General features: G+C 42.6%; 2 protein-coding genes across 2 annotated transcripts; both read left to right on the forward strand.

Annotated features, from left to right (window-relative positions):
• Positions 1 to 2,803: 2,803 nt before the first annotated feature.
• On the forward strand, positions 2,804 to 7,464 carry LOC144659237 (uncharacterized). Its single transcript, XM_078519669.1, has 3 exons — positions 2,804 to 2,869; positions 5,209 to 5,414; positions 7,097 to 7,464. The coding sequence occupies exons 2-3, from the start codon at positions 5,219 to 5,221 to the stop codon at positions 7,462 to 7,464; spliced, it is 564 nt and encodes a 187-aa protein (XP_078375795.1). The 5' UTR covers positions 2,804 to 2,869; positions 5,209 to 5,218.
• Positions 7,465 to 7,905: 441 nt separating this feature from the next.
• LOC144659501 (uncharacterized) lies at positions 7,906 to 10,428 on the forward strand. The gene is made up of 2 exons (XM_078519953.1): positions 7,906 to 8,102; positions 8,577 to 10,428. Exons 1-2 carry the CDS (start codon positions 7,935 to 7,937, stop codon positions 8,913 to 8,915), a joined length of 507 nt encoding a protein of 168 aa, XP_078376079.1. The 5' UTR covers positions 7,906 to 7,934; the 3' UTR covers positions 8,916 to 10,428.
• The last annotated feature ends 2,397 nt before the right edge of the window (positions 10,429 to 12,825 follow it).

Raw genomic sequence — 12,825 nt, forward strand, 5'->3', positions numbered from 1 at the left:
GCAGTCTTTGTTGCAGCTGGTACAGATGTAGTTGGTGGCCTCTCGAACTGATACTTGTCGATCCTTTCTCGCTGCCCGCTTGATTGTCGCCTCGGCCCTGGCCTTCGTCTCGGCCCTGTGTGTCCCCTCCTTCACACCGTGACGCCAGGCGTCTTGGTCTTCCGCGAGGACCTCCCAGGTATTGAAGTTGAAATCAGCGAGACGTAGGTCACGCTTGCAAACATCCTTAAAGCGAAGGAGTGGGCGGCCCACGCGTCGGGCGCCCTCCCACAGTTCCCCGTAGAGGACTTGCCTTGGCAAGCGATCGGGTTCCATACGGTGAACATGACCGTGCCACCGTAGGCGTCTTTGGATGAGTAGTGTAGGGATGCTGGGCATGTCGGCTCGTTGAAGAACATTGGTGTTGGAAACTCTGTCCTGCCATTTGATCTGAAGGAGACGCCGAAGGCAGCGGAGGTGGAACCCGTTGAGCCGCTTCTCTTGTCTGGCGTATGTGGGCCACGACTCACTTCCGTAAAGGAGAGTGGAAAGGACACAAGATCGGTAGACTTGCAGCTTGGTCCTCTCGCTCAACAGGTCGTTATTCCACACTCTCTTGTTGAGTTTGGCCATGACGCCGGCTGCCTTGGCGATCCTTGAACTGATCTCGACATCTAGCGACGCCTTGCTTGACACTGTTGACCCTAGGTAAGTGAAAGAGTCCACGACCTCCAGTTCAGTGTTGTTGATGGTAATGATGGGAGGTGTCTCTGCGTCCTGGGCTAGGATGTATGTCTTCTTTAGACTGATGGTAAGGCCGAACTCCTTGCAGGCGTGAGACAGCTTATCAACCAAGCGTTGAAGGCCTGCCTCGCTGTGGGATGCCAGGGCAGCATCATCCGCGAATAACAGCTCGCGTATGAGCACTTTAAGAGTCTTGGTTTTGGCGCGGAGCCTGGCAATGTTGAAAAGCTTGCCATCTGACCTCGTCCGAATGTATACACCCTCCGAACAATCGGCGAAGGCGTAGTGGAGTAACATCGAGAAGAAAATCCCGAACAGGGTTGGCGCCAAAACGCACCCCTGCTTTACCCCACTGCTGACTGGGAAGGCATCCGAGGTGGCTCCATCGAAGCAGACGGTGCTCTGCATGTCCTTGTGGAGGGCGGTGATGATGGCGAGGGGTTTTGGTGGACAGCCGATCTTCTGAAGGATTTGGAAGAGCCTACTACGACTGACCAGGTCAAAGGCTTTTGTTAGGTCCACCAAAGCGAGGAACAATGGCTGCTGCTACTCACGACACTTCTCCTGCAGCTGGCGGAGGGAGAAGATCATATCTACCGTGGATCTGCCGGCTCTGAAGCCACCCTGGGACTCTGGGTAAACCCGCGAAGCAACATTCTGCAGACGACCCAGTGCGACACGTGCAAAGACTTTGCCTACAATGCTGAGGAGTGAAATGCCGCGATAGTTATTACAATCGCTTTGGTCACCCTTGTTTTTGTAAAGGGTGACTATACTAGCATCTCTAATGTCTTTAAGAATGTGTCCTTTCTCCCTGCATTGACAGAGGAGCTCGTGAAGCGGCTGGAGGATGGAAGGCTTGCCATGCTTTAGGACTTCTGCTGATATGCTGTCCAACCCTGGCGCCTTGCCACAGGCGAGGTTGTCAATGGCTTTGCTGAGCTCCTCTATTGTGGGCATCTCGTCTAGCTCCTCCATGGCTGAGGGCAAGGCAAGGCATCAAGGGCAGCGTTTGTCACGATGTTCTGGGTCGAGTAGAGCTCGAGATAGTGCTCGACCCAACGCTGCAGCTGCTTGCTCTGGTCGGTAATGACTTCGCCAGACATCGCTTTGAGCGGTGCTGTTTTGACGCTTAAATTTCAATATATCTGTCTAAATACAAAGCAATACTTTGTGCACAGTAAGAGTTAAAGACGCAAAATGCTCAAGTATTCCACTTTCTAAACTAGAAACAAAACTTTTCGATGCCGTGAAAGGTTCTGATTAATTATTGCCAAGACGGGATTGAAAATACCATGTCTATATACAAGTACCACGTTGGAATATGCGAAATTTAGAGAACTGTCTGTATTCTAAAAATTGCAACCTTTTTTTCTACTTTATAAGCGTATTTGTTGTTCGCTGCAGGTGTTCTAGCAGATTTGGACCCCCTCCATTGGTCAATATATGCTTGCGAACTTGGAGTCCCCGTTCCAAATCTGCAAGTCACATGCAAGTAATGATTTTATGAGCCGCCTGCAACAAGACTTTATAACGCGAAGGGGTGAACTTTGTATTTTTTCATGAACACGGTATCAAAGATGAAAACAAAATTTTAATTCGCAAAGCCTGATTAAAAACGGTTCACTCTCGCTGTGATTGGTTAAGCTAGGGTAGTTTACCTTGTCAGAGCAGATTTAGACTGGGAGCATTGTTTAAAGGAGCCAAGTTTCGAACTGAGTTAGGAACCTTCGGCGGGGTGTCATGTATCTCGAACGGACCCACCAAGCGGTCGATTCTTTTAAGGTTATTTAAGTAAAGAAATAGGAAAGGAGATGCAGTATATCCCTCCTGCAGGCGAAAGAGGCAAATTATAAAGGTCACCTTTCTGTAAGAAGTTGTGTCGGGTGGATAAGTCGCAAGAAGTTATTCGATCTACATGTACAGCACAAAATAACAATAAATTATACTGATACGAACAATTGGCCAAAAGACAATAGACAAACAATTACCCAAGGCCCAATCTGCTCTTACAAATTACCTTACAAAATCAATCAAGCTTTACAAGTTTAGAATAATTTGTCGAACCGTCCTGGCCTCTAAGAAGAAGAATATAATCAGCGAAGTGACAACATATCTACAAAACACAACTTCCCACAGAAATAAGGTGAGCTTTGTTACTTTCTTTATCAATCACTTAATATGTTAGGAGACCTAAAGTTTCAGCTTTCCGTACTCGCAATATTGCGAAGCAGAACTGAATAACAACACGCGCAAACAATAGAAATGAAGGCAAGGTCCGATAATTTCAGGTTCTAGGCAGTTGTCTATTAATTACACCGCAATTTTTGTCTATTAATCAGTTAATGTGTCGAAAGCTGGAATCCTCGAGCATTTTACAAAGAGTTTTAGTTCAGAACAACGAAAAACTTTACCAAGTTTATTTCTCACTGAGTGCTGCTTACCGTTTAGTCAGATCTATTGAAATTTAAATTCCCTTTTCCCGCATGATTGAGAGTGCGTGTATAAAAATGGCTAGCTATTATAATGTTCAACCATAAGCTGATCGTGAGCTTTAATCCTCCGGAACCAAAATAATGGAAAACTGATAAAAAATTAGAAAACGGCTTCTAGAAAGTTTAGGCTACTGCACTCTGCGTAAAGAAACTGTTTTAAAACAGACCAGTTCTGCACCCACCCCCTCCCTCAAGGGCTTCAAGACTCAGTGCTTAGAGAAGGTTCGCATTGAATCCAACCTAAAAATATTCAGTCTTTTTGCAGCTGCCTAAGTCTAACAAAGTAATGGTCGTGAAACGGTACCAGCATATACCATTATGATCTAACGTCTACGACATTGTTGAGCCATTGTTACACGAACGGTTACACGAAAGTTTGAAAATCATTGTTTTCACTTGAAGTCATTTAGCCTGCGAGCAGGCTCTTTATTCGGGGGCAACGTGAATATTGAACTATTCGAGCAATTCACGTTGTCCCTTCGGCACTCGCGGAATCGCGCCTTCGGCGCTCGAAGAGTTCAATTCACGTTGTCCCCGCCGAATAGAGAGCCTGCTCGCAGGCTAGAAGTCATAAAAGTTGAGTTTCACACCACACGACACTTTTAGCAGTGTCAACAGTTGAAGTTTAGGAAAGGTGTTTCTGCGACTGTTTATTAGTTCAGTAGGTTAAAATGATATAAGTAAATTCCAGATGTTTACTTTAATTTTCGGCCGAAATAAGACGATTGGTTTTCGAAAGACGGTTGGTTTTGGTTTTCAGTTTTGATCGGCTAAGAAAGTCAGGTGGTGCGAGTTTTTTAAAACCAATAACTAAGCTCTGTAATGCAAAACGAAAGCAAACGCAAATTACTTTCGACACTCAAGTGAAAACCGCTCTTTTTGAGGGTTTTCCTTTTACTTTTTCCTGCGTGACATTAAAAACGAGCAAATAACTGAAACCTGCGTCCAACAGGGAGGAGGGGGGAGGGCAACAATGATGGACGCCGGATCAGAAACAAGTCAATGCTTTCGTATTAATTTTTTGTTTGTAGCTGACTTTCTCACCGCACTGTAACCGGTCTAGCTGACTTTCTCACCGCACTGTAACCGGTCTAGCTGACTTTCTCACCGCACTGTAACCGGTCTAGCTGACTTTCTCACCGCACTGTAACCGGTCTAGCTGACTTTCTCACCGCACTGTAACCGGTCTAGCTGACTTTCTCACCGCACTGTAACCGGTCTAGCTGACTTTCTCACCGCACTGTAACCGGTCTAGCTGACTTTCTCACCGCACTGTAACCGGTCTAGCTGCTTTCTCACCGCACTGTACCGGTCTAGCTTCTCCCGCACTTACCGGTCTAGCTGACTTCACCGCACTTACCTCTAGCTGATTCTCCCGCACTGTCCTCTAGCTGACTTTCTCACCGCTTACCGTCTAGCTACTTCTCCCGCCTTACCGTCTAGCTATTTCCCGCCTTCCCTCTCTTCCCCCTGTCCGGTCTAGCTGACTTCCCGCCTCCCTCTCCTCCCCCCCCCCCATTTTCCCCCCCCTACCTCCCCCCTACACCCCCCCCCTTTTACCCCCCCCCCCCCCCCTTCTCCCCCCCCACGCCCCCCCCCCCCCCTCCCACCCACCGCACACTTTCCCCGCACTTAACCTCTAACGACCCACCCCGTAACCTCTAGCTGACTTTCTCACCGCATTACCTCTAGCTGACTTTCTCACCGCACTGTAACCGGTCTAGCTGACTTTTTCACCGCACTGTAACCGGTCTAGCTGACTTTCTCACCGCACTGTAACCGGTCTAGCTGCCAGTCTAGCGATCTAGATGGGAAAATCTAAATAGGAAAACGATATATACATTAATTTTTGTCAGTACACTTTTTTGATAGTAAAGTCTTATTTTCTCGCTAAGGCTGAACCGCCGTTTAAAAACTGGTTTTATTTTCAGTTGAATAATTTGGTCCTTGGACGTTCTTAACATGATCTGTCTTAAATTTTTCTTTTTAGAAAATAACCAATGCCTTCCAAGATAACCAATGCCTTTACTGTGCTGTTTACGTCACTGTTGCTAATCGCAGTTGTAGTTCTTTATATTATTAGCAGCAAAACGGAAAATAAAGCATTCAAAATTACAGAAACACCTTCATGGAAAGAAAACACCCGTATCCATAGCAACAACGTTACTCCCACTTTAACACAGAGTCTTAAAAATGGTAAGTTATTAAATGCCGTGACATGGACGGATTATGGAAATTCAGAAACACTAAGCGGGAAGGTCAAGCGGGAAGGGAGCACGGTATGTTGCTGGAAGTTTGAAAATCTGGAACATTTGAGACAATAAAGTTAAGGAAATGGCACACGTGCATTTTGCGTGCAGGGAAATGTCGCAGCGACATGATTCAGCGACAAAGTACAACATAGACACACAAAAGAAAAGGAAGCGTTAGTATTTAGTACAATTTGCCCGGGAGGTACTCCCTATAATGGCGTATACGGGGAGGCTCCGCACAGGCTTCATGTATATAAAAGGGTAGAGATTTCACAAGTTTAGAAATATGAAAGGGTAGGGAAATCTGTCATGTCGGTATTTTAAAGGGCCTGTAATTAAAATATTTCGAACAGACGAACTTTATTAAGCGCTAAATAAAAATGACAAGTATACTTTCTATTTTATTACTTTTGAAATTGTAAACAACGGCTTAATTTGATTAGTTCTAGTTCAGTTTTTTTTAGTTGGAAGTTCCGCAATACAGCAAGGTGTATGCACTAACAGAAAGTAAACAGTTTGTTTCAATATTATATTATCGACTTGTGACTGGACAACATGTCCGTAAAGGCGAATGTTTGAAGGGTCAAGTCCCCAATCAGTCCTGACATTGTCCGTTGACCGGAGGAGGGGGGGCGGACGGGAGGAGGGGGAGAGAGAGGGGAGCGGGGGAGGCGACGGGACGGGCGGGACCGCCCGGGGGAGGGGGGGCGGGGACGAGGACAGACGGGGGGGCCGAGCCCTAATCGAGCTCTGTAACTTCCTGTTTTAGGTCAATGTCATGCCATGTACGTATGCAAAAGGTATACCTTTTCTGTCAAAATGATACATAAAGGGTTAGAGGTTGGACATCGGGGCGGAGCTTCCCCGTATAAATCTTTTTTGAGAACAACCCCCTCCCCCGGACAATATTCCCCTGATACATGTTCTTGTGTTCTACAAAAGAGTGCTACAGTAGAACCCCGGTAACTCGAACCCGGATAACTCGAACAACCCCGCTAACTGGAACTAACCTCCATTTCCCTTGGATTTGACTCCACTTTTCAGTCATTTTTACTCGGTTGACTCGGACTTGGATAACTCGAAAACCCCGCTGACTCGATCTAAATTTTGTTTCCCATGAACAAAATTTGGGTCAAATTTACCCCGATAACTCTAATTTCGGTTGTTGCAACTCGCCACGGTTGCCTGTTGATTAGAGCAACGAACAGATCAAGTATTTGGCACTGAGGCAATTTCCACTCATCATAAGAATGTATCGTGTGTAAGAGTTTCTGATAAGATAAGTTCAATTTGCACTGTACCGTATACTGAAGTGCTGACAAATCAGTAAACTATCAATTATTAACTTGGCAAATTAAATATTCAATCGACCCCGATAACTCGAAAGCCGGCTAACTCGAACTGCTTTTCTTTTTCCTTCAGAGATGGAGTTACCGGGGTTCTACTGTATTTTTAAGGAATGTATAGTTCGTCGCATTGTCAGGCGAAGTCAGTGTTTATATACATTAGCCGTCAATGTTGCTGTGACCTATTTTAGATCAAACTTGTAATTTATGAGGTTAATACGAAATTTAAAGGTTCTAAAACCATGCCAGATAAAAAACTAAGTCTGCTTGTTTCTTTTAGAGGAAACTTCTTCCCTTTATGCGGAGAAACTGTTCAAATTGTACGATGGAGTGGAGACATTTGTCATGTTTATTGGATATCCTCGCAGTCGTCACAGCTTAGTGGCTGCCATATTGGATGCACACCCAGAAATTATTATAACAGACCAGTACGATGTGATAACACATCTTAAAAAATATCAGTCATCTACACACAAAAACCTGCAAAAATATCGGTTATTTTTTGGCATTCATCAGCTATCCAGAGAAGAAGCCATGTTTGGAAACCATGCTAGTCCTGGGCACCAGCTAGAGAACAAGCAGGGGTACTACTACAATGTGCCAGGGTCATGGCAAGGAGGATATGAAGAGAAAATAAAGGCAAGCTAATTAAATTAGTCTGTCCCTTAATAAAATCTTTCTTTCTTTCCTGACAGCTTACTTTGCCCGCCTGTCAGTCAGCCAGTTGTTCTTTCGTTCGATTTTTTTTCTTAGTTAGTTAGTTAGCTAGTGAGTAGTTAGTTAGTTAGTTAGTTAGTTAGTTCGTTAGTTTGTTAGTTAGCTAGTTAGTTAGTTCGTTAGTTCGTTAGTTCGTTAGTTCGTTAGTTCGTTAGTTCGTTAGTCAGTTAGCTAGTTAGTTCGTTAGTTCGTTAATTAATTACTTAGTTAGTTAGTTAGTTAGTTAGTTCGTTAGCTCGTTGTTCGTTCGTTAGTTAGTTCGTTCGTTCGTTCGTTCGTTAGTTAGTTAGCTAGTTAGTAAGTTACTTCGATGTTCGTTCGTTGTTCGTTCGTTCGTTCAACTGTTCTTGTTGTTTTTATTATTTTAGGTTATCGGTGACAAAAGGGGAGGAGCCACAGCAATGGCCCTAAATAGACTCGGCAGTATGCGCATTTTTGAAGAAATCGAACAATCCGTTCAAGTACCAATCAAATTCATACACGTCACCAGGAACCCCTTCGACAACATAGCAACCATGATGCTTCGCGCTACAGATTCACGTGACGCTGTTAGAGAAGAAGGAGAAAAAGTGAGGGGGAGGTTTGATGTCTTTCTAATTAGATCGATCATTTACTTTTTTGTTCGATTAAAAATACGACAAGATTCTAGAATATGACTAGCAATGTAAGGAAGGGAAAGGAAAGTTCAAGTTGATGAAGTCATCACTATTTTATGAACTAACCCGGGATCCTAATTATGCTCTGAATATACAGACATTTAGAGGGATTAATAGGAGACGAATAAAGGAAATGTAACTTGCTCGTTTCTCCAGGGTCTTGAACGGAAGGGATGAGGGTGGGGGGGGGGGGGGGAGTAAACTGCCATTTCCCTGCCAAACTTTACCTCAGTCCCATTTTCCAGCCTATATTTTGCCCAAAACTTAGCTTCATTCCCAATTTTTTGCTTGTTGATTCCCAGCTTTAGTGACACGGTATTTACAGTAAACAAATATTACAGCCTAGTAGCACTCAGTATGGTTTACATTTTTCTTAATTTTCAACAGATAGATAACAAAGAAAAACTGGACGCAGAAATTAAGAAGTATTTCAATATGGCAGCCTCTAACCAACGCATCAGGGAACGCTACGGAGATGCTGTTCTCGATATTCCAGGACACGATACAGTGCTAAGACCCAGGGAAACGCTACAAAGATTGTGTGACCATCTGGGAGTCACGTGTTCTGAGGATTACATCGAAAAATGCAGCAAGATTTTGTTCGGAAATCCTTCAGTCACTAGACACACGGTGGTTTGGACCGAGGGACAAAAAGAGCACGTCACAAAAATGATGAAAAGTTACCCTTTTCTGAAAGAATATTCATTTGATAAATATCCTAGTTAATCTTATTCTCTTTTAATACCAGTTGCTATGTGAAGGTCTCTAAGGGCGCGTTTTTTTACCCACAATTCTGGAATAAGAATGGTTGGTACAGAATACTGAGAATAATTCGGTTTGCCTACATTAAAAAAAACGCCCATGTAGTCGAGATGTTATGCGCAGTCCTGGCACAAGTAAACATTGCGTAACAAATATGGCAGCCAACGAAGAGGCTGCCATTGCAGCCGTTATCGCATCAATTCTTCAGAGGAGAAAGAAATTATGGAGACTGTAATGGATTTGCCGAATGTTTTTAATTACCAGTGCTTTTCACAAAGGAGAAGAGACACATCCCTCGAATCGCAGGCTATGCTGTCCGCCATTCTGGATTTCATTCACAACACCGATTCTGTTCATTCTGCTCCTGGGAGCAGAATGGATGGAATGGTGTTCTGTGCATTCCGGAACAGGAATGGGGAATAAAAAACGCGCCCATTTCACAGTCTGGCCATTCTTATTCCAGAATTGTGAATAAAAAACGCGTTCTAATTTTACAATTTTCAATAACCAGTCATACTTGTCGAATGGAATTGAGGACGATTTTAAAGGATTTGCTTTTACAATATCGTGACATACCGTAAAATTCCGGTTATAAGCCCCCCCCCCCCCCCCCGCCACGCTTACAAGCCCCTCGGGTTATAGGCCCATCTGCTTGAAAACAAAGAAACACATCCGATTATAAGCCCCCCTCGGATATAAGCCCCCTCTACCGGATGGCAGTACTGAATAGAGCTAAATGTTCCTTTATTATGCGTTTTTAACTTAAAAACGTATTTCGATCAACACTCCCGTGGCTCTTTTCGAAACGTTTTTTTTTTTCATTCCGCTTATGAGCCCTCCCGGATATATAAGCCCCTTCGTTTAAAAGCCCACCCAAAAACCCTTACGAAGTTGTATAAGCCCAGGGCTTATAACTGAAATTCTACGGTAGCCCCTTTAATAATTGTGCACACTTCTCTGTTACCTCGCGTTAAAATTGTTCACTAAAATTAAAATGAAGTAAAAAAGAAAGGAAATGCTGTTTCAAATTTCAAAGACTTGAAGACTCGTTCAAAAATTTAAGGATTTTTGAAGGTCACAGGCAACCGAGATACAAGGGCTTTCCGAGACTGTTTGTACCATGTAACAGAAGGTGGAAATTTATTAAATATTCCCAATATTTCCGTTTGTAAAGTACCAGAAGTGCAGTCAAATCCACCATAATCGAACAGCCTTGCTACCAGAGAAACAATCTGTATAGAAGAGATGTCCGTTGTTAATTTGTTATTATATTCCCCAACTGAAACGCAGTTTTTTTAATGAACACTAATGTACCACGTAACACGCCTCGAACTGTTAAACTCCTTACAGTAACAAAACTGCCCTGACTCCCTTGGGCAACAACAACTTGAACGATGAACTTGCGCGAGATAAAGACGTCCGTCATTCCCTGAGGGGGGGCACTCCTATATATGAGCTATAAAGGTATGTGCAGCTGTGAAGGAGTTTGTTTGCAAGCAGTTTCGTCTGGGATATGTTATAGAAATCACAGAGTTTTGGCCAAAAAAGTATCATATTACAAATCAAAATAATAAAAAATTTTAAGTTTAGAAATGCAAATATCTACCCTTGAACGTGAAAAACCTTTCCGTCTTGTTTCGACTAGTACCCTTCCTTTGATAACGGTTTTCTTCAGCTATAATTTGGCCAAAATATCTTTAGTATAGTCACCAAAATTTCCGTTTGCAGGCTCCTTGTAGTTAAGTTGTGCCAAACCTCTCCAAATTTCCAGTACCTTATTGTTACTTATTTTCGCGGGCACTTAATTTCGCGAAAATGGAACAGGAATATTTCGCGAGTCTTAATTTTCGCGATTTGGCCAAAAATACGTAATTAGCATAAAAAATACAATAGAAACGGGTTAGAATTAATTTTCGCGGGTCTTTAATTTCGCGATTTTTTGAAAATCGCGAAAATCGCGAAAATTAAGTCCCGCGAAAATAAGTAACAATAAGGTAGTTCCTTAGTCTTTGACAACTGATCCATAAAATACTGACAAAATCGCGAAATTTAATACACTTTTGCTGTAATTTTTCGTGCAATCGCAAAAATAAGTACTCGCGAATTCGTATACGTAGTTGGACTACATGCTGTCCAATTTGGAAATAATTTGATGAGAAAAATTCCGAGAGCAGCCAAAATTGGACGAGGCCGTAGGCCGAGTCCATTTTGGGGGGAAAAAAAAATATTGAATCTAATTTTTTCCAAATTGGACAAGCATGTAGTCCAATTACGTATACGAATTCGCGAGTACATATTAATTATATAGCTTGTAGTCAGTCAATCCAGCGTAAACAATAAACTTATGTCCAGAACGTGAAAAGCATTCAACAATAGTAGGCATAACACAGCACATGCAACTCACTCAAAGCATTGTCTTCACAAATAAAACTTAAACAACAAAACAGTGCAATTTTATTCACCTGAGTTTGCGAAGTGAGTGAAAACACTGCATCAGTCTATGAAAGTCGTAAACAAAGTGTCCGAAGAGCTTCACAACTTCTTGAATCTGACATACTCCTTTCCAATATCTCGTTCGTACTTCATCGCCGTCTTTTCTTTTCGAATTTCGGCAAAAAACGACAAAGAATTGCATCTAGCTCATGCGATGAATATCTGACAGATTTCTTGTTTCGCTTCGCAAGTGTTACATACATACATACATACATACATACATACATACATACATACATACATACATACATACATACATACATACATACATACATACATACATACATACATACATACATACATGGTTTATTTGTTAAAGCAGGTTACAAAATATTTGAAGACATTAATTCCTTATGTGGACCTGCCTCTACTATTGGAGGTGTTTTGCTCTTGGTTTTTGCTTCTTTGTGTAGCTAGCTCCTCTTCTGACAACGTAAAAAATTTCTCTTTGTTGTTACTATTGCTGGAAAGCTTAAAAGGAATGGAAAAACGTAGCCAACCTGCCTTATAAAATTCCGCCATTGTCGACCAACAATGCGACAAGTTTACAGGGTTGACGCTATGGTTTGTGCTAATTGGCTAATATCTGTCACATGTTGTTTTTTCGTCGATTTGATTGGCTGAGACAAAACTGTCCAATTTTTTCGACTTTTTTTGCTTGTTTACAAGCAAAAAGTAGGAGAATAGCGTTTACTGGGTAAAATCTGAACCGGAAGGGATCGCATTCTTGTTAACTCTCAAGGGACTGTTTTAATTTCTCAAGGGAATACTTTCCGCTGTGGGTGATCAAAGCGCATGACTTGTAAAGTGTCACTCTATAGTTGTGCTTCAGCACTTCTGTTCTTGTAGAAAAAACGTGACTTGTCAAATTTACAAACGTTATATAACAATCAAAAACGTGAGTAGCCCAAATCTTACGTCACATAACCAATTAAGAATGTAAGGGGTTCAGCGCTCGAAGGCAGCGAAGTTTAAAACGATCAAGAACGCAATTTGTCATGGTACAAGTCTTTAGGCGCTAATATTAATTTAACCTAAAACGATTAACGACGCAAATTTGTACTCGTACAAGTCTTTCACACACTGAAACGTTGCTAATAGTTAACCAAAGGCAACTCATTTCGTGGCAATTGATTATTTCTGCTGAGTTGCACAATTTAGAATTGCAACATCATCTAGCGAAGCGCACTATTACTAAAAATAGATTTCGCAGCATGATACCCCCCACGTGAGTCGGACAACAATTTTAGTTTCGGCAAAGGCTTTGTATGGAGGGGACGCATTCTTGACAAAAAAAGGGCGAGAAAGGCACAATTTGAGGCCGAGATTCTCAAAAGGCTCGAAAAATGATAGATTTCAAACATTTTTGCTTTAGTAAGTG

This window comes from Oculina patagonica, chromosome 7, assembly GCF_052425735.1.
Source record: "Oculina patagonica isolate OP01 chromosome 7, crgOcupat, whole genome shotgun sequence".
NCBI classification, from domain to species: Eukaryota; Metazoa; Cnidaria; class Anthozoa; order Scleractinia; family Oculinidae; genus Oculina; species Oculina patagonica.

What these genes read in the sequence shown, in the direction of transcription:
- LOC144659237 (XM_078519669.1), top strand. Translation starts at nt 5,219, where the DNA reads ATGCCTTCCAAGATAACCAATGCCTTTACTGTGCTGTTTACGTCACTG. An exon ending in AACACAGAGTCTTAAAAATG is followed by an intron (nt 5,415 to 7,096) that starts GTAAGTTATTAA and finishes TGTTTCTTTTAG; the next exon opens with AGGAAACTTCTTCCCTTTAT.
- LOC144659501 (XM_078519953.1), top strand. Translation starts at nt 7,935, where the DNA reads ATGGCCCTAAATAGACTCGGCAGTATGCGCATTTTTGAAGAAATCGAA. An exon ending in TTAGAGAAGAAGGAGAAAAA is followed by an intron (nt 8,103 to 8,576) that starts GTGAGGGGGAGG and finishes AATTTTCAACAG; the next exon opens with ATAGATAACAAAGAAAAACT.